The 22,282-nt window shown below is 45.8% G+C and overlaps 2 protein-coding genes across 2 annotated transcripts; both read left to right on the plus strand.

Annotated features, from left to right (window-relative positions):
• The first annotated feature begins 13,758 nt into the window (after positions 1-13,758).
• On the plus strand, positions 13,759-14,966 carry LOC139385909 (claudin 8.2). The gene has a single exon (XM_071131202.1). The coding sequence runs from the start codon at positions 13,812-13,814 to the stop codon at positions 14,715-14,717; it is 906 nt and encodes a 301-aa protein (XP_070987303.1). The 5' UTR covers positions 13,759-13,811; the 3' UTR covers positions 14,718-14,966.
• A 3,539-nt stretch (positions 14,967-18,505) lies between these two features.
• On the plus strand, positions 18,506-19,705 carry LOC139385986 (claudin 8.1). The gene has a single exon (XM_071131303.1). The coding sequence runs from the start codon at positions 18,657-18,659 to the stop codon at positions 19,428-19,430; it is 774 nt and encodes a 257-aa protein (XP_070987404.1). The 5' UTR covers positions 18,506-18,656; the 3' UTR covers positions 19,431-19,705.
• Positions 19,706-22,282: the final 2,577 nt, after the last annotated feature.

The following is a 22,282-nucleotide window of genomic DNA, read 5'->3' on the forward strand; positions in this document are numbered from 1 at the left end:
GAGAGACAGAGGGGAGAGGGAGAGACAGGGGGGAGGGGGAGAGACAGGGGGAGGAGGGAGAGACAGAGGGGAGAGGGAGAGACAGAGGGGAGGAAGGGAGAGACAGAGGGGAGGAAGGGAGAGACAGAGGGGAGGAAAGGAGAGACAGAGGGGAGGAAAGGAGAGACAGAGGGGGAGAGACAGGGGGGAGAGGGAGAGACAGAGGGGAGGAAGGGAGAGACAGAGGGGAGGAAGGGAGAGACAGAGGGGAGGAAGGGAGAGACAGAGGGGAGGAAGGGAGAGACAGAGGGGAGGAAGGGAGAGACAGAGGGGAGGAAGGGAGAGACAGAGGGGAGGAAGGGAGACAGAGGGGAGGAAGGGAGAGACAGAGGGGAGGAAGGGAGAGACAGGGGGGAGGAAGGGAGAGACAGGGGGGAGGAAGGGAGAGACAGAGGGGAGGAAGGGAGAGACAGGGGGGAGGAAGGGAGAGACAGAGGGGAGGAAGGGAGAGACAGGGGGAGGTAGGGAGAGACAGGGGGGAGGAAGGGAGAGACAGAGGGGAGGAAGGGAGAGACAGGGGGGAGGATGGGAGGAGAACAGGGAGGTATAGAGCAGTGTATTTGCTTGGCCCTTGTCATGAAAACAAAGAGCAGCCGTGGTTTCCCTCCCTGAACCCATTCCTCCCTGATCCCAGTCCTCCCTGATCCCAATCCTCCCTGATCCCAGTCCTCCCTGATCCCAATCCTCCCTGATCCCAGTCCTCCCTGATCCCAATCCTCCCTGATCCCATTCCTCCCTGATCCCATTCCTCCCTGATCCCAGTCCTCCCTGATCCCAGTCCTCCCTGATCCCAGTCCTCCCTGATCCCAATCCTCCCTGATCCCAATCCTCCCTGATCCCAATCCTCCCTGATCCCATTCCTCCCTGATCCCAGTCCTCCCTGATCCCAATCCTCCCTGATCCCAGTCCTCCCTGATCCCAATCCTCCCTGATCCCAATCCTCCCTGATCCCAATCCTCCCTGATCCCATTCCTCCCTGATCCCATTCCTCCCTGATCCCAGTCCTCCCTGATCCCAATCCTCCCTGATCCCAGTCCCCCCTGATCCCATTCCTCCCTGATCCCATTCCTCCCTGATCCCATTCCTCCCTGATCCCATTCCTCCCTGATCCCAATCCTCCCTGATCCCAGTCCTCCCTGATCCCAATCCTCCCTGATCCCAATCCTCCCTGATCCCAATCCTCCCTGATCCCATTCCTCCCTGATCCCATTCCTCCCTGATCCCAGTCCTCCCTGATCCCAGTCCTCCCTGATCCCAGTCCTCCCTGATCCCATTCCTCCCTGATCCCATTCCTCCCTGATCCCATTCCTCCCTGATCCCATTCCTCCCTGATCCCAATCCTCCCTGATCCCAATCCTCCCTGATCCCAATCCTCCCTGATCCCATTCCTCCCTGATCCCATTCCTCCCTGATCCCAATCCTCCCTGATCCCATTCCTCCCTGATCCCAATCCTCCCTGATCCCAATCCTCCCTGATCCCATTCCTCCCTGATCCCATTCCTCCCTGATCCCATTCCTCCCTGATCCCATTCCTCCCTGATCCCATTCCTCCCTGATCCCATTCCTCCCTGATCCCAATCCCCCCTGATCCCAATCCTCCCTGATCCCATTCCTCTCTGATCCCATTCCTCCCTGATCACATTCCTCCCATATCCCATTCCTCCCTGATCCCAATCCTCCCTGATCACAATCCTCCCTGATCCCATTCCTCCCTGATCCCATTCCTCCCTGATCCCATTCCTCCCTGAACCCATTCCCCCCTGATCCCATTCCCCCCTGATCCCATTCCTCCCTGATCCCATTCCTCCCTGATCCCATTCCCCCCTGATCCCATTCCTCCCTGATCCCATTCCTCCCTGAACCCATTCCTCCCTGATCCCATTCCCCCCTGATCCCAATCCTCCCTGATCCCATTCCTCCCTGAACCCATTCCTCCCTGATCCCATTCCTCCCTGATCCCATTCCTCCCTGAACCCATTCCTCCCTGAACCCATTCCTCCCTGATCCCATTCCCCCCTGATCCCATTCCTCCCTGTCAGTCTTCTCTGGTCTGTAACCACTAACAGGACACAACAGGGCTGTCTGGCTGGAGATATACAGGTCTTTTCCTAGGACAATAACACGTCATTAACCCAACCTATCCCATATCCTCCCCTCCCATATTTGTGTCCTGGTGAAGACAAGCTTCCATCCCTAATGACACCCTATTCTCTGAGTCTATATAGTGCACAACTTTTGAATCAGAGCCCTGTATGTGTACTTTAATGGGGAATAGGCTGCCATTTGGAACACAGCTCTTATCTTGGCAGAGGAGTGAGTCTGCTGGAGATGTTGTCTCTGACAGTCACCCTGGTTGACCAGCATCAGCACCCTGTCACTCACACACACACAACCTGTCACTCACTTAACACACCCAACTAACACGGCTGATCAGTGGCTTGATGGAGTCTGGAACCATCTCTCCCTCTGATCTCTGGAACAGGGGTAATTGACAGTGACAGGGTGTGTGTGTGTGTGTGTGTGTGTGTGTGTGTGTGTGTGTGTGTGTGTGTGTGTGTGTGTGTGTGTGTGTGTGTGTGTGTGTGTGTGTGTGTGTGTGTGTGTGTGTGTGTGTGTGTGTGTGTGTGTGTGTGTGTGTTCGTGTGTGTGTGTGTTCGTGTGTGTTCGTGTTCGTTCTCCACACAGCCAGTATGTCCACACACAGTGCAGTGGAAGCGATGAGAGAGCAGAGGGGTGGAGGGGCTCCATTACTGCAGTGCCACATTCTAAAGTGTTGTTGTTGGCCTGGGCTGCAGCTGGAGTCACCATGACGACACCCTGTTTACGGGCAGTCCCTCCTGTTGATGGGATCCATCAGAGCCTGAGTGGAGAGCGAGACCTGGAGGAACGGGCTTTAATGAGAGGTGACTGGAGGAGAACAGAGAGGAGAACAGAGAGGGAGAGATCATCTGAATCTGGAAGACTGAAAGTGGGTCACATTTGGGACGTAAATGATACTTTAAAATGTATCGCTATAGTAATTTGAATGAATTATTTTGTGTCGTTTCGTGTCTTCATGTACTGTCTTTGTTTTTTAAGCACATGACCAAATTAATCCCCCCCTGGTGGGGTAATAAAGTTGAACCGAATCTGAATCACCCCACTACTTTAGACTTTAGACCTATGGCAACCTATTCCCTATGTAGTGCACTACTTTAGACCAGACCCCTATGGAACCCTATTCCCTATCTAGTGCACTACTTTAGACCAGAGCCCTATGGCACCCTATTCCCTATGTAGTGCACTACTTTAGACCAGAGCACTATGGCACCCTATTCCCTATGTAGTACACTACTTTTGTCCAGGTCCCATAGGGCTCTGGTGAAAATAATGCACAATTAGGCAATAGGGTGCCATTTAGGGCACATCGAGGGAATGGGAAGATGCGGAGGGAATGGGAGGATGTGGAAGGAATGGGAGGATGTGGAAGGAATGGGAGGATGTGAATGGAATGGGAAGATGTGGAGGGAATGGGAGGATGCGGAGGGAATGGGAGGATGTGGAAGGAATGGGAAGATGTGGAGGGAATGGGAGGATGTGGAAGGAATGGGAGGATGTGGAAGGAATGGGAAGATGTGAATGGAATGGGAGGATGTGGAAGGAATGGGAGGATGTGTAAGGAATGGGAAGATGTGAATGGAATGGGAAGATGTGGAGGGAATGGGAAGATGTGGAGGGAATAGGAGGATGTGGAGGAAATGGGAGGAAGTGGAGGAAATGGAATGGAGCTACTATAAAAGATTATGGAGGGAGGGGTGGGGGGAGTAAGGAGGAGGGAGGGAAACTAGGTTTAAACAATCATTGATGAAAATACACTCCAGGAGGCATGTTTAGATGAGTGTTCACTTAATCTCTGCTGCCATACTGCAACTGTACCGATGCATCAAGTCTGACACCAACAGGCCACACGGACTATCTAATTTCACCATGACCCTCTCTCTGACCCAGTCTGTAATGTCTACGTGTTTCAAGCAAACCACCATAGTCCCCTGTGCCTAAGAACGCCAAGGTAACCTGTCTAAATGATTATAGTCCTGTAGCATTCACATCTGTAGCCATGAAATTATTTTAAAAGGTGGTCATGGCTCACATCAACCCAATCATCCCAGAAACCCTGGACCCACTCCAGTTCACATCTGTCCCCAACAGATCCACCAATGACGCAATCTCTATTGCACGCAACACTGCCATTTCCCACCTGGACAAAAGGAACACCTATGTGAGAATGCTATTCATTGACTACAGCTCAGCGTTCAACACCATAGTGCCTTTAAAGCTCATCACTAAGCTAAGGACCCTGGGACTGAACACCTCCCTCTGCAACTGGATCCTGGACTTCCTGACGGGCTGCCCCGAGGTGGTGAAGGTAGGCAACAACACATCCGTCACACTAATCCTCAACACCGGGGCCCCTCAGGGGTGCGTGCTCAGTCCCCTCCTGTACTCCATGTTCACCTACGGGTGTGTGGACTCCAACACTATCATTAAGTTTGCCCACGACACAACGGTGGTAGGCCTGATCACCGACGACGATGAGACAGCCTATAAGGAGGAGGTCCGAGACCTGGCAGTGTGATTCCAGGACAACAACCTCAACGTCAGCAACACAAAGGAGCTTATCGTGGACTACAGGAAACGGAAGCCGAACACGCCCCCATTCACATCAACAGATCTGTATTGGAGCGGGTTGAGAGCTGTCTACATCACTAAGGACCTATCATGGTCCAAACACACCAACACAGTCGTGAAGAGGGCACGACAATGCCTCTTCCCCCTCAGGTGGCTAAAAAGATTTGGCATGGGTCCTCAGCCTCAAAAGGTTCTATAGCTGCACCATCGAGAGCATCTTGACTGGCTGCATCACCGCTTGGTATGGCAACTGCTCAGCATTCAACCGCAAGGCGCCACAGAGGCCAGGGTAGTCCTTATCCACATTGACTTAGTTGTAGTGGAGCTGGTCGAGAGCTTCAAGTTCCTTGGGTGTCCACATCACTAAGACATTTTCCGAGTCGCGAAGAGGGCTGAAAAGATTTGGCATGGGCCCTCAGATCCTCAAAACATCCTACAGCTGCACCATTGAGAGCATCTTGACTGACTGCATCACCGCCTGGTATGGCAAATGCTTGGGATCCGACCGCAAGACGCTACAGAGGGTAGTGAGTACGACCCAGTACATCACTGGAGCCAAACTCCCTGCCATCCAGAACCTCCATACCAGGCGGTGTCAGGAAGGCCTTAAAAATGGTCAAAGACACCAACCCACCCAAGTCAAGGACTGTTCTCTCTGCTATCGCACTGCAAGCAGTACCAGAGTGCCAAGTCTGTGACCAAAAGGCACTCCCAACCCATAAGACTGCTGAACAGTTCATCACATGGCTACCCGGACTATTTACACTGACGTCCTTTAGTAATTATTTATCTGAATTGTTTAGCACTGACTCTCTATACACTGACTCTATGTTCTGACTCTCTAAACACTGACTCTCTAAACACTGACTCTCTATGTACTGACTCTATACACTGACTCACTATTTACTGACTCTCTATACACTGACTCACTGGACTTTTCCCTCCCCACATGTACATCCTGTATTACCTCGTACCCCTGCACATTGGCTCGGTACTGGTAGTCCCTGTATATAGATAGGCTGGTACTGTTGGTTAGGGGCTCGGAAAGTAAAGTCTACACCTGTTCTATTCGGCGCATGTGACCAATAAAATCTACCTCCATCACTCCAGTATCCCTGTACATACAGTATCTACCTCCATCACTCCAGTATCTATCTCCATCACTCCAGTATCCCTGTACATACAGTATCTACCTCCATCACTTCAGTATCCCTCTACATACAGTATCTACCTCCATCACTCCAGTATCCCTCTACATACAGTATCTACCTCCATCACTCCAGTATCCCTCTACATACAGTATCTACCTCCATCACTCCAGTATCCCTCTACATACAGTATCTACCTCCATCACTCCAGTATCCCTCTACATACAGTATCTACCTCCATCACTCCAGTATCCCTCTACATACAGTATCTACCTCCATCACTCCAGTATCCCTCTACATACAGTATCTACCTCCATCACTCCAGTATCCCTCTACATACAGTATCTACCTCCATCACTCCAGTATCCCTCTACATACAGTATCCACCTCCATCACTTCAGTATCCCTCTACATACAGTATCTACCTCCATCACTCCAGTATCTACCTCCATCACTCCAGTATCCCTGTACATACAGTATCTACCTCCATCACTTCAGTATCCCTCTACATACAGTATCTACCTCCATCACTCCAGTATCCCTGTACATACAGTATCTACCTCCATCACTTCAGTATCCCTTTACATACAGTATCTACCTCCATCACTCCAGTATCTACCTCCATCACTACAGTATCCCTGTACATTGTTAATATGGTATTGACCCTGTATATAGTCCCCTTCCCCCTCTACATATCTACCTCCATCTCTCCAGTATCACTGCACATTGTAGATATGGTATTGACCCTGTATATAGTCCCCTTCCCCCTCCAGTATCACTGCACATTGTAGATATGGTACTGACCCTGTATATAGTCCCCTTCCCCCTCTACAGTATCTACCTCCATCCCTCCAGTATCACTGCACATTGTAGATATGGTATTGACCCTGTATATAGTACCAGATATGGTATTGAAACTGACCCTGTATATAGCTTCTTACTTTCTCATGTTCTTCCTATTTCCTATTTTTATTTATTGTGTGTTTTTAATTCTAGTTTATGAGACAATGTTCATGTTTATAGGATATGTACAACATTTGGCATTTGGCTCCACAAATAACTTGTAATACCATACACAACCAGCAGGTGGTACTCAAAGTGTCCAGTTTCAAGTGCTAAATCTGTCAAAACATCTATACACCTGAAACCTCTGTACAGTATTTGATCCTAGACTTAGTACCTAACTCGTCTATTGCATCTTTATGTAATACATGTATCACTAGTCACTTTAAACTATGCCACTTTGTTTACATACTCATCTCATATGTATATACTGTACTCGATACCATCTACTGCATCTTGCCTATGCCGCTCTGTACCATCACTCATTCATATATCTTTATGTACATATTCTTTATCCCTTTACACTTGTGTGTATAAGGTAGTAGTTTTGGAATTGTTAGTTAGATTACTTGTTATTACTGCATTGTCGGAACTAGAAGCACAAGCATTTCGCTACACTCGCATTAACATCTGCTAACCATGTGTATGTGACCAATCAAATTGGATTTTTTTTATTTTTTGATAACTCTGCTCTGATATAATCCTGGTTCATGTTAATCTCTCCAGCCACCCAAAGCCATGGGCTATTCTCTCTGCTTCCACACGGCCGGCAGTACCGGTACCATCAAGTCTGGCACCAACAGGCTCTTGAACAGCTTACTTACTTCCTTCTTGTGATCTTCATATTTCTTCTTATTTCTTGTGTGTTTTTTCTAGCATTACATTGTTATTGATCATCACTTGGTTTGGTTTTGAGTTTGCAAGAAAGGCATTTCACTGTACTTGTGCATGTGACATTAAAACTTTAAACTAGTCCTTTTGCCCTTTCCCACTTGGACAAAAGGAACACCTATGTGAGAATGCTATTCATTGACTACAGCTCAGCGCTCAACACCATAGTGCCCTCAAAGCTCATCACTAAGCTAAGGACCCTGGGACTAAATAACTCCCCTTTGAAACTGGATCCTGGACTTCCTGACGGGCCACCCCCAGGTGGTAAGGGTAGGTAACAACACATCTGCCACGCTGATCCTCAATACGGGGGCCCCTCAGGGGTGCGTGCTCAGTCCCCTCCTGTACTCTCTGTTCACTCACGACTGCATGGCCAGGCACGACTCCAACACCATTATTAAGTTTGAAAGGAGGGCCAGGCACGCCCCCATTCTCATTGCCGGGGCTGTAGTGGAGCAGGTTGAGAGCTTCAAGTTCCTTGGTGTCCACATCACCAACAAACTATCATGGTCCAAACATACCAAGACATTTGTGAAGAGGGCACGACAACACCTATTCCCCCTCAGGAGACTGAAAAGATTTGGCATGGGTCCTCAGATTCTCAAAAAGTTCTACAGCTGCACCATCGAGAGCATCCTGACCGGTTGCATCACTGCCTGGTATGGCAGCTCCTCAGCCTCTGACCGCAAGGCACTACAGAGGGTAGTGCGTACAGCCCAGTAGATAGCTGGGGCCAAGCTTCCTGCCATCCAGGACCTCTACACCAGGCGGTGTCAGAGGAAGGCCCTAAAAATAATCAACGACTCCAGCCACCCTAGTCATAGACTGTTCTCTCTGCTACCGCACGGCAAACGGTACCGGAGCACCAAGTCTAGGTCCAAGAGGCTTCTAAACAGCTTCTACCCCCAAGTCATAAGACTGCTGAACATCTAATCAAAAGGCTACCCTGTTGTATTCGGCGCATGTGACAAATGAAATTTGATTTAATTTGATTTGGTTCCACCCACTCCTCATCCCATTTTAATCAATTTTATAATCAATATAATATCCTGTCTAAAGCTCTACCCACGATGACACATACTCTAAGCCTCTCAAGATATTTCAAACCTTAGAAAGGTCACATCCTTCCAAAGTTTAAGTTGTAAGATGCTAGTGGGTTTTCAGATCAAAGTTTCCTAGAAGTGTTGAAAGTTAAATATAAACTGGGTGGTTTGAAACCTGAATGTTGATTAGCTGACGTCCGTGGTATAACCACACCTCCTCGGGCCTTTATCGGTTAAATTAATAGCTATTTTACTGTATCTTCAGAAAGGTTCATTGCTAGACTTTTGGGTCAATGAACGTGATGCTTAAATATGGTCCGTTTATTGTGTCCTACTAGAACACACTGTGTTGTCAAAAGAACATCTCACTGTTGAAAAGCTGTACAGTATTCCTTTGAATAGTTAACCATACACTGTCGCCTTGTAACACTGCAGATGATATCATTACTGCGTGTAGCACTCGTGTGTGTATAACTTCTGGTAGAGTTGGTGAAACTCCCACGTGCTAAACATGTACTATACATGTACTATACATGTACTATACATGTACTATACACGTACTATACATGTACTATACATGTACTATACATGTACTATACATGTACTATACACGTACTATACATGTACTATACATGTACTATACATGTACTATACACGTACTATACATGTACTATACACGTACTATACATGTACTATACATGTACTATACATGTACTATACACGTACTATACATGTACTATACATGTCTCTGTGTGAATGGATTGTTGTGAAAATGGAAAATAAGTTATTGGGGAAAACAGGGACTTGAAACTGTGTTGCTCAAACCACGACTCATTGGTACATGAGATTCTTAGGTTGTATTAAATGTATAAATGGCAACAACAGTTTGTAATTATTCATGTTACCTCACTACTGTATGTACTGTAAATGTGCAGTGATGCAGAATGAAGCGTCATATTTATACATGTACTATACATGTACTAAATGATGTGAAAGGAAGAAAAACTGTGAATGACTCTTTGCTGTTTGTGTTGAACACCTGATTCCCTTGGTCCTGGCAGTTTGAGTCAGTCAGTCTGTTCTCTGTAGGAAGAGAGCGAGGTGTGTTTACCTTTGAAGGCCAGGTAACGATGATGTCAGACTGACCCAGCTGGTCCTACTGGTTTTTCAGTTTCTGTTCCTGTTCTCTCCCACCCCTCCCCTCCCCCTCTCCTCCCTCAGTCCCTCTCCTCCTCCCTCAGCCCCTCCCTCAGTCCCTCTCCTCCTCCCTCAGCCCCTCCCTCAGTCCCTCTTCTCCTCCCTCAGCCCCTCTCCTCCTCCCTCAGCCCCTCCCTCAGCCCCTCACCCCTCAGCCCCTCCCTCAACCCCTCACCCCTCTCCTCCCTTCTCAGCCCCTCACCTCTCTCCTCCCTCCTCAGCCCCTCCCCCTCTCTCAGCCCCTCACCCCTCTCCTCCCTCCTCAGCCCCTCACCCCTCTCCAACCCCCTCAGCCCCTCCCCCTCTCTCAGCCCCTCTCCTCCCTCCTCAGCCCCACGGCAACTGCATTGCCCGCAACTGCAAGGCTCTCCAGAGGGTGGTGTGGCCCCTCTCCCCCCCCCCCCCCCAGGACACCTACAGCACCCGATGTCACAGGAAGGCCAAAAAGATTGTCAAGGACATCAACAACCCGGGCCACTGCATGTTCACCCCGCTATCATCCAGAAGGCGAGGTCAGTACAGGTGCATCAAAGCTGGGACTGAGAGACTGAAAAACAGCTTCCATCTCAAAGCCATCAGACTGTTAAACAGCCATCACTAGCACACTAGAGGCTGCTGCCTATAGACTACAAATCACTGGCCACTTTAAGGAAGGGAACACTAGTCACTTTTAATAATGTTTACATATTTTGCGTTACTCATCTCATATGTATATACTGTATTCTATACTATTCTACTGTATCTTAGTCTATGTATTACTCATCTCATATGTATATACTGTATTCTATACTATTCTACTGTATCTTAGTCTATGCATTACTCATCTCATATGTATATACTGTATTCTATACTATTCTACTGTATCTTAGTCTATGCATTACTCATCTCATATGTATATACTGTATTCTATACTATTCTACTGTATCTTAGTCTATGCATTACTCATCTCATATTTACATACTATTTTCTATAATATTCTACAGTATCTCATTCACTTAATAATGTTTACACATCTTGCATTACTCATCTCACATATACATATATATATCCTATTTTCTATACTATTCTACTGTATCTTAGTCCGGTCCGCTCTGACATTGCTCGTCCGTATGTATGTAGTCTTCATTCATTTCTACTTAGATTTGTGTGTATTGGGTCATGTGTTGTGTAATTTATTAGATATTACTTGTTAGATATTACTGCACGGTCGGAGCTAGAAGCACAAGCATTTCGCTACACCTGCAATAACATGTGCTAATTACGTGTATGTGACCAATAACATTTGATTTGATTTGTATTGATTCATAAAAATAAAAAAATAAAAAAATCTATATCTTTATCTTTGCATTGTTGGAAAAGGACCCATAAATAAGCATTTCACTGTTAGTCTACAGCTGTTGTTTACGAAGCATGTGACCAATAACATTTGATTATAGAGAACAACAACTGTACCCTTGGCTCGTATACACACACACACTCTTCATGTGAAGGGAACACAACACAGGAGTAATTAACTGTGTGTGTGTGTGTGAGAGAGATATATATATATATACGTATTGAGAATCGCGGAGGTGAAACCGGTGTCCCCGTGTATCTGCACTGTTATAAAGCATCACTATGTCGTACCAAGGTACAACACAGGAGTAATGAACTGTGTGTGTGTGTGTGTGTGTGTGTGTGTGTGAGAGAGATATATATATATATATACGTATTGAGAATCACGGAGGGGAACCTGGTGTCCTCGTGTATCTGCACTGTTATAAAGCATCACTATGTCGTACCAAGGTACAACACAGGAGTAATGAACTGTGTGTGTGTGAGAGAGATATATATATATATACGTATTGAGAATCACGGAGGGGAACCTGGTGTCCTCGTGTATCTGCACTGTTATAAAGCATCACTATGTCGTACCAAGGTACAACACAGGAGTAATGAACTGTGTGTGTGTGTGTGTGAGAGATATATATATATATACGTATTGAGAATCACGGAGGTGAACCTGGTGTCCTCATGCCGTGTATCTGCACTGTTATAAAGCATCACTATGTCGTACCAAGGTACAACACAGGAGTAATGAACTGTGTGTGTGTGTGTGTGAGAGATATATATATATATACGTATTGAGAATCACGGAGGTGAACCTGGTGTCCTCATGCCGTGTATCTGCACTGTTATAAAGCATCACTATGTCGTACCAAGGTACAACACAGGAGTAATGAACTGTGTGTGTGTGTGTGTGAGAGATATATATATATATACGTATTGAGAATCACGGAGGGGAACCTGGTGTCCTCATGCCGTGTATCTGCACTGTTATAAAGCATCACTATGTCGTACCAAGGTACAACACAGGAGTAATGAACTGTGTGTGTGTGAGAGAGATATATATATATATATATACGTATTGAGAATCACGGAAGTGAAACCGGTGTCCTCGTGTATCTGCACTGTTATAAAGCATCACTATGTCGTACCAAGGTACAACACAGGAGTAATGAACTGTGTGTGTGTGTGTGTGTGCGGAGGGGAACCTGGTGTCCTCGTGTATCTGCACTGTTATAAAGCATCACTATGTCGTACCAAGGTACAACACAGGAGTAATGAACTGTGTGTGTGTGTGTGTGCGGAGGGGAACCTGGTGTCCTCGTGTATCTGCACTGTTATAAAGCATCACTATGTCGTACCAAGGTACAACACAGGAGTAATGAACTGTGTGTGTGTGTGTGTGTGTGTGTGTGTGTGTGTGTGTGTGTGTGTGTGTGAGAGGTACAACACAGGAGTAATGAACTGTGTGTGTGTGTGAGAGGTACAACACAGGAGTAATGAACTGTGTGTGTGTGTGTGAGAGGTACAACACAGGAGTAATGAACTGTGTGTGTGTGTGTGAGAGGTACAACACAGGAGTAATGAACTGTGTGTGTGTGTGTGAGAGGTACAACACAGGAGTAATGAACTGTGTGTGTGTGTGTGAGAGGTACAACACAGGAGTAATGAACTGTGTGTGTGTGTGTGAGAGGTACAACACAGGAGTAATGAACTGTGTGTGTGTGTGTGAGAGGTACAACACAGGAGTAATGAACTGTGTGTGTGTGTGAGAGGTACAACACAGGAGTAATGAACTGTGTGTGTGTGTGTGTGAGAGGTACAACACAGGAGTAATGAACTGTGTGTGTGTGTGTGAGAGGTACAACACAGGAGTAATGAACTGTGTGTGTGTGTGTGAGGTACAACACAGGAGTAATGAACTGTGTGTGTGTGTGTGTGAGGTACAACACAGGAGTAATGAACTGTGTGTGTGTGTGAGAGGTACAACACGTCGCTGTAATTAGGATGAACACTTCCTGAGTCGTGGGAATGTCGCTTAATTGTTTTTATTCTTTCTTTTCACTCTGATCTGATGTATTCATTCGATTGTTTTGTTGCTTGAGACACAGTGGCTGTGTATAAAGGCATAGCAAATATTATTAGACAATTATTACACTCAATTATCTTGATAAAATTACTATGATGATGGTGAGAGTTCCTGAGCATTTTGAGACGATTACTTGTATTGTTTACTTTTAGTTTCATCTTCTAGTAAGAATAAGTGATTTAATCATTGCTTGTTTTTTTGGGTTGTGTTTCTACTTCCTTAACTGTAACAATCTGCTTTGTTACTTTAGCACAGAATAATCCACGTACTGTACTCCTTCATTTCTCAATCCACAGAGTCATTGTCTCTGTGAAATCTGGTTTCAACAGCTTTCAAATCAACTTGTTTGTGTCGTCAAATCAAGTAGGGCCAGTTTCTCTGTCCTTCGTTTATCTGATGTCACAAAGCACCTGAACCAGAAGAGTAGCATCGTTAACATACTCTGTAGGGTGTATCACCTAGACATTTGTTTCCTGCCCTCTCATTTAGTTCAGCTGGTGAGATAGAGGCAGGAGAGCTGTGACACGCCAGTCCTCGGGTAGGTTCTCTAATCGACAGCCAGCCAAAATGGACCGGTCCTACATGGGCAGTGCCACTGCTTACAGTGTCTACGGGAAGCCGCCTCAGTCCTACTTTGACCCGGCCTACGACGAGAAAGCAGCGAAGTCGTACATGGACTCAGTGTACGAGGAGAAGAAGAGAGTAGAGAAGAAGGCCCGCTCCGAAGCCGTCTGCTGCGAGGTTGTGGCGCTGGTCTTCGGATTCGTCGGCCTGATCGGTGTCTCCGCGGTGACCGGCTTGCCCATGTGGAAGGTGACAGCATTTATTCAGGAGAACATCATCGTCATGGAGACGCGCTGGGAGGGCCTGTGGATGAACTGCTATAGACAAGCCAACATCAGGATGCAGTGTAAAGTGTACGACTCTCTGCTGTTCCTCCCTGCGGAGCTGCAGGCTGCCAGAGGCCTCATGTGCTCCTCCGTAGCTGTATCCGCCATCGCCCTGATCCTCTCTGCCGTGGGGATGAAGTGTACCAAGGTGGTGGACCACCGGCCTCGTACCAAACACATCGTCCTGGTGACCGGGGGATGCCTGTTCCTCGTGGGTTGTGTCACCACCATCATCCCAATCTCCTGGACGGCCAACGTGATCATCCGTGACTTCTACAACCCTCTGCTGATCGACGCCCAGCGCAGGGAGCTGGGAGAGGCGCTCTACATTGGATGGGTGACCTCGGCTCTGCTGTTTGTGGCTGGGGTCATACTGCTGTGTCGCCACGCACCCCGGGTAGGAGACGATGAGATGGAGAGGATGGTCAACGGGCCTGGATACATCTACCAGCCTGGAGTGAACTACCAGCCTGGATTGAACTACCAGCCTGGATCAGCATACGCGTACCAGCCGTATTCCTACCAACCCAACTACTCAGCTCCACCCGGATCTGTGGTCTACGCTCCTAACCAGTACATGTGAGAGAAACCCAGCCCAGAACAACATGGACAGCTTGAACAGCTTGGAACCAAGCATTAAAAGTATAATTAATATAACAGAACTCATATCGTTACATAGAATATAATTAATTTGAGTTATTTGTATCCAAGCGTTGTTGAAATGTCAGAGTGGGGAGGAAGAGACAGAGGCACTGAACTGGCCAGAAGTCTCTTGCTGGAAATGGCCCAATCGTTGATTAATTTTGTTCAGAGAGAGAGAGAGAGAGAGAAAATATCAATAAGCAGACCTATGTATGTGTTGTGTCTATGTGTTCAACTGTAGGTGGGAGTTATGTGTTTAATTCTGTAAATATACTTGTCAGGTATGTGTATAGTGCAAATATTGAGCAAATATTGTCATACCAATGGCTGTGGAATAATGTGGTTAAAGCAAATAGGGCTTCACAAGTTTTCACTAATATTGACCCAACAATTGACCAAACCCCTGTTTGTGTTTACCTGCTATTTTCATATGAAAAGGTTTGTTGTTTTCATTATGTTTTCTGTTTTTTACAGCAATGGCCTAAATTGACCCAAATTTGGTCCACAATAAAAACATATATAACTTTTTCCTTTTGTTTTAAATCTAAACCTTTTTGAAGATTTTAAAATGAACATTATGGGTTTATTACAGGTTATCTTCGATCATCCTAACTAAAAACTAGTCATTACTTTTATGTAGTCAGAGAATGGTTTGTTCTCACTCAACCAGTTCCTGTCCTCTCAGGTGGAATGCCGTGTTCAGAATACTGGGTTTATAATGCTGGGTTTATAATGCTGGGTTTATAATGCTGGGTACATAATTCTGGGTTTATAATGCTGGGTTCAGAATTCTGGGTTTATAATGCTGGGTTTATAATGCTGGGTTTATAATTCTGGGTTTATAATGCCGTGTTCAGAATGCTGGGTTAAGAATTCTGGGTTTATAATGCTGGGTTTATAATTCTGGGTTTATAATGCCGTGTTCAGAATTCTGGGTTTATAATGCCGTGTTCAGAATTCTGGGTTTATAATGCTGGGTTTATAATGCTGGGTTTAGAATGCTGGGCTTAAAATGCTGGGTTTAGAATGCTGGGTTTAGAATGCTGGATTTAGAATTCTGGGTTTTGAATGCTGGGTTTAGAATGCTGGGTTTATAATTCTGGGTTTATAATGCTGGGTTTATAATGCCGTGTTCAGAATGCCGTGGTCAGAATGTTGGGTTTAGAATGCTGGGTTTAGAATGTTGGGTTTAGAATGTTGGGTTTAGAATGCTGGGTTTAGAATGCTGGGTTTAGAATGCCGTGTTCAGAATACTGTGTTTAGAATTCTGGGTTTATAATGCTGGGTTTATAATGCTGGGTTTATAATGCCGTGTTCAGAATGCTGGATTTATAATGCTGGGTTTAGAATGCTGGGTTTATAATGCCGTGTTCAGGATGCTGGGTTTAGAATTCTGGGTTTAGAATTCTGGGTTTATAATGCTGGGGTTATAATGCTGGGCTTAGAATGCTGGGCTTAGAATACTGGGCTTAGAATACTAGGGTTTAGAATGCTGGGTTTAGAATGCTGGGTTTAGAATGCTGGATTTAGAATTCTGGGTTTTGAATGCTGGGTTTAGAATGCTGGATTTAGAATTCTGGGTTTATAATGCTGGGTTTACAATGCTGAGTTTAGAATGCTGGGTTTATAATGCTGGGTTTATAATGCTGGGTTTATAATGCTGGGTTTATAATTCTGGGTTTAGAATGCTGGGTTTAGAATGCTGGGTTTATAATGCTGGGTTTATAATGCTGGGTTTATAATGCAGTGTTCAGAATGCTGGGTTTAGAATTCTGGGTTTATAATGCTGAGTTTAGAATGCTGGGTTTAGAATGCTGGGTTTAGAATGCTGGGTTTAGAATGCTCCATTGTATCTTTCGTTGCCAATGGAAATGTACCTGAATGCAACAGGTTAAACCAGAATGGTCCTGACTGACTCACACAAACACATTCAAACCATGATGCAAATCTATCTAACCAGAGAGTATCGTGTCAGGGAAGAAAGCATAGGAATGACCACTGACCTAACAACTCCTGAGGCAACAGGATACAGACACAGAGACAGACAGATGGATTCATACCCAAAACCATAGTACAGCAGTAGTAGCAGAGGAAGCTGGGGTCCAATAGATGTTCAATTCAGGAAGTGAATTGAAACTTAATGTATGGGGTACTAAAGTGTTTTGTTTAGGGTCAAATACCCAGCAGATTCCTGGGAGACTCTCCTAAAGCTCAACCAGTCAATAAGATCAGTCACTTGTAAAACAGGATCCAGTCAGGAGAGTAAACTGAGCCCTGTGAATAAACAGTGTGTGCTAGACACACACACACACACACACACACACACACACACACACACACACACACACACACACACTGTTCTTTGCACTGACTCTCTGGCAATGGCTCTATGCACACTGACTGGACTCTACCCACACACTGACTGGACTCTACCCACACACTGACTGGACTCTACCCACACACTGACTGGACTCTACCCACACACTGACTGGACTCTACCCACACACTGACTGGACTCTACCCACACTGACTGGACTCTACCCGCACACTCACTGGACTCTACCCGCACACTGACTGGACTCTACCCACACACTGACTGGACTCTACCCGCACACTGACTGGACTCTACCCACACACTGACTGAACTCTACCCACACACTGACTGGACTCTACCCGCACACTGACTGGACTCTACCCGCACACTGACTGACTGGACTCTACCCACACACTCACTGGACTCTACCCACACACAGACTGACTGGACTCTACCCACACACTGACTGAACTCTACCCACACACTGACTGGACTCTACCCACACACTCACTGGACTCTACCCACACACTGACTGGACTCTACCCACACACTGACTGAACTCTACCCGCACACTGACTGGACTCTACCCGCACACTGACTGGACTCTACCCACACACTGACTGGACTCTACCCGCACACTGACTGGACTCTACCCACACACTGACTGGACTCTACCCGCACACTGACTGGACTCTACCCGCACACTGACTGACTGGACTCTACCCGCACACTGACTGGGCTCTACCCGCACACTGACTGACTGGACTCTACCCACACACTGACTGAACTCTACCCACACACTGACTAGACTCTACCCACACACTGACTGGACTCTACCCACACACTCACTGGACTCTACCCACACACAGACTGGACTCTACCCACACACAGACTGGACTCTACCCACACACTGACTGGACTCTACCCACACACTGACTGACTGGACTCTACCCACACTGACTGGACTCTACCCACACACTGACTGACTGGACTCTACCCACACTGACTGGACTCTACCCACACACTGACTGGACTCTACACACACTAACTGGACTCTACCCACACACTGACTGGACTCTACCCACACACTGACTGGACTCTACCTACACACTCACACACACTCCAACACACTCCAACACACTCCAACACACACACACACACACACACACACACACACACACACACCTCCTTCCCCACCTCCTACAGCTCCCAGACCTACTGTTACAATAGAACAAAACTTCCTATCCCCAGGGATTCTGTCTCCTAGCAACAGACCCAGTCCCCTCCCATTCACCTGTCCTGACCAGGGAAAGAGAGGGAGGGAGGAGGCTTTACAGGGGCACACCTTCCACCTGTACACCTATCACCTATCAGCTCCTCTAATCTTCCAACAGGATGCAAAACTTCTCCGGAGAGGAAGGAGGGAAGCAGCTCCTCACTGTAGTCAGATCTTACTGCCACTCCCTTCACGCCTGTTGACTAGGTGGGTTAGTTAGACACTAGTGCGACTCTCCTCAGCCTGTTGACTATTAGGTCTAGGTGAGTTAGGCAGGACAGAGTGAGACCATGGCCAACTCAGCTCTGGAGATCATTGGCTTGTTGCTGTCTCTCATCGGTCTGATCGGGACCGCAGCCAGTACGGGGATGCCCATGTGGCGCGTGACGGCCTTCATCGGCGAGAACATCATCGTCTTCGAGACGCGCTACGAGGGTCTGTGGATGAATTGCTTTAGACAGGCCAACATCAGGATGCAGTGTAAAGTGTACGACTCCCTCCTGGCTCTGCCTCCAGACCTGCAGGCGGCCAGGGGTCTGATGTGCTGTGCCTTGGCTCTGGGAGGGGTGGGGCTGCTCATCTCTATCCTGGGCTTACAGTGCACGGCCTGCATCCGGGACAACGACCGGGCCAAACGCACGGTGCTCATCGTCGCTGGCAGCATGATCCTCGGGGCCTGCGTCTGCGTCGTCATCCCAGTCTCCTGGACGGGTCACACTATAATCCGTGACTTCTACAACCCTCTGCTGATCGACGCCCAGCGCAGGGAGCTGGGAGAGGCTCTTTACATCGGATGGGTCTCCTCTGCCTTCCTCTTCGCCGGCGGCTGCATGTTCTGCTGCTGTAACGTCAAAGAGGATAAAAGGCAAGACAACTACATGTACTCCAGGAACAGCCCTAGTCAATACATGTCTTACGCCCCTCAACCACAGTACCAGCCCCAGTACCAGCCACAGTACCAGCCCCAGCCTCTACAGAGGCAGCCGTCCAGTAGCAGCTACCCCGGGTCCAACCACTACCCGTCCAGGTACCCCTCGGAACGCAGTGCTGTGGCTTACCTCTGAGTGTTGTGACTAAAGGGGAAGGAAAGGGACTTAGTGTTTTCTACCGACATGGAGGAACCGATATGTTCTTACAAGTACGTTTTGAAAAGAAACCTTTCGGTTGTGTTAAAAGATGAATATCAGCATAAAGTAAGAGACTAAAATGATTGTAATACACTGTGAAACTCACAAAGAGAGGATTAATTGTAAAATTATCATAACATGCATTTCATTTGAGGGAAGAAAACATGTCTATTGGATTTGTTTGTCAGAAAGCTGTTTAAAGATACTAAATACACTTATAATAGGTTAACTGGTTAACTGTGAACTGGTTAACTGATTAACTGATTAACTGGTTAACTGTGAACTGGTTAACTGTGAACTGGTTAACTGGTTAACCAGTTCACAGTTAACCAGTTCACAGTTAACTGATTAACTGGTTAACTGGTTAACTGGTTAACTGTGAACTGGTTAACTGTGAACTGGTTAACTGGTTAACTGTGAACTGGTTAACTGGTTAACTGGTTAACTCAGAAAGAGAAGACTTTGAGGGAACCTTAAATCCTATTTTTTTTTTTTTATAAATAATTTTTATTATCCTTTGTTTTCATATTTGTATTTACTTTGTATTGGTGGGGTGTATAAGGACACATTTTTTTTTTTTTAGTGACGTCCCTAAAGATTATTAGTGTAAATATATTTACAAATTGTGTTGCTGTGGTTGTGTGCTTTGTGTAGTAAATGTAGGTTTCGTACACATAATCACCCTGTAGTTACACTAGGTGTTACATCAAATGTAGCTTTTATCATGTAAAAAAGCAATTGTCATTAATGTGTCCCAAAGGGCACTCTATTCCCTATTTAGAGCACTACTTTTGACCAGGGCCAATAGGGAATAGGGTTCTGATCAAAAGTAGTACACTATATAGGTTTGCCATTAGGGATGCAGCCCATTATCATTCATTTTATTATTTCCTAAAGTATCTGATTAGACAAAATCATCTCCTATTGACAGATATGTAGCTGACTGTGTGCTGTAAAGTGACATTTCTGCTCATGTGTTTTGGAGAACAGCAGCACAGGGCTGGCTTTGATCCACTGGTCCCCCTTGACAATGGTCCCCCTTGACAACATCAACAAACTACAAGACAGTCCTGGTTGTGTTAAAACACCTGTGTTGTTACTGCCATTTTGTAATGTTTGGGAGTAGACAAACAAGGACAGTGTCGTTTTGTAATATTATCCCCTGGGGCATCCTATTCTCTACACATAGTACACTACTTTTGTCTAGGGTCCTGGTCAAAAGTAGTGCACTATGTAGGGAATAGGGTGCAATTTATAGGGAATAGGGTACCATTTGGGACACACACTCTCTGTGTTGACAGCTTGATGGTAAGGACTAATGGAAGTAAATACAAGGCTGGTTGTTGAAGGTGTGGACCCAGAAGCAGTAGGGTAGAACAGAGGACTTCTGTCAAAGCAAACAGAGCATAACGGACTAAGAACCGGGGCTGGGTTCAATCCCTAGGTCAGCGTTGTAGCGTGATTTGAAATTTAAATTCACGGTAAAAGCTGCATATGTTAATAAAAGTGATTTAATTTCAAATGAATAAAAAAACAAAACAACGTTATTCGTTTCAGTTAAGTTGAGATAAATCTTTCAGCCTCTGGAATACAAACAAACGTTTTCTGAATTACTCATTGACATTTCATTATCTGGTGCAAGCTAATGTATATGAAAGGGAAAACCTTCAGAAGCAATGTAAAGACTTTGATTGACACATTACTGATTAAATGAAACATTGATAACCTCCTGTTTTATTATTACGATGGAGAGACTGGTGGTACATAAGAAAAGACACGTTTTGTGAAAAGCTTTCTGTTTCATTGTGAAGTGAAGTGACTGAGAGGTGGGGGAAATAGCGACATAGCCTAATTAGCTTGGGATAATTCATAGAGGTAGAAATAGGTTTATTTTACATCTGTGCACCATTGAGGGCTTTCTCCATTTTAAAGTAGTCAATTTCTTCTTCTTCTACTTTGAATATTGTGTTGTCTGAACAGATATAAAGCGAAGGTTGGTGATATACCGCCACCTGCTGGTATGGAATGTTCGCTCAAGAGTACAGTTCATTGGCTGATCACTCCAGATGAGCTGAATGGAATTAAGAATGATGTGATCCCATTGGAAGACCCACCCAGGTGACCACTTTCAAAATGTCTAAAGTCCTCAGTGGCGATGCTAAAACAGGCTATGGAACACTACAGCGATCTATCCAAGGCTATAGGTGGTTAACTGTGGAAAAACAGGAGATACAGATGTTCACAGTGTTTAATAGTCACATGTACAAGGTTGCAGGTGTGAGTTCAGGGTACAGGGACAATCTTAGGCTCTGAGCTCCAACATGCAGGACTAAGTGAAATTAAGCAAGGAAAAAATGGTAATGAAAAATAGAACTAGAACTATATACATCATAATGGTAGCAGTGATGAATAGAACTATATACATCATAATGGTAGCAGTGATGAATAGAACTATATACATCATAATGGTAGCAGTGATGAATAGAACTATATACATCATAATGGTAGCAGTGATAAATAGAACTAGAACTATATACATCATAATGGTAGCAGTGATAAATAGAACTAGAACTATATACATCATAATGGTAGCAGTGATAAATAGAACTAGAACTATATACATCATAATGGTAGCAGTGATGAATAGAACTATATACATCATAATGGTAGCAGTGATGAATAGAACTATATACATCATAATGGTAGCAGTGATAAATAGAACTATATACATCATAATGGTAGCAGTGATAAATAGAACTATATACATCATAATGGTAGCAGTGATGAAT

The sequence above is a fragment of the Oncorhynchus clarkii genome, chromosome 27 (assembly GCF_045791955.1).
Source record: "Oncorhynchus clarkii lewisi isolate Uvic-CL-2024 chromosome 27, UVic_Ocla_1.0, whole genome shotgun sequence".
In the NCBI taxonomy this organism is placed as follows: Eukaryota; Metazoa; Chordata; class Actinopteri; order Salmoniformes; family Salmonidae; genus Oncorhynchus; species Oncorhynchus clarkii.

Bases quoted from the DNA above. Each gene is read 5' to 3' on its own strand.
- LOC139385909 (XM_071131202.1), top strand. From the start codon at position 13,812: ATGGACCGGTCCTACATGGGCAGTGCCACTGCTTACAGTGTCTACGGG.
- LOC139385986 (XM_071131303.1), top strand. From the start codon at position 18,657: ATGGCCAACTCAGCTCTGGAGATCATTGGCTTGTTGCTGTCTCTCATC.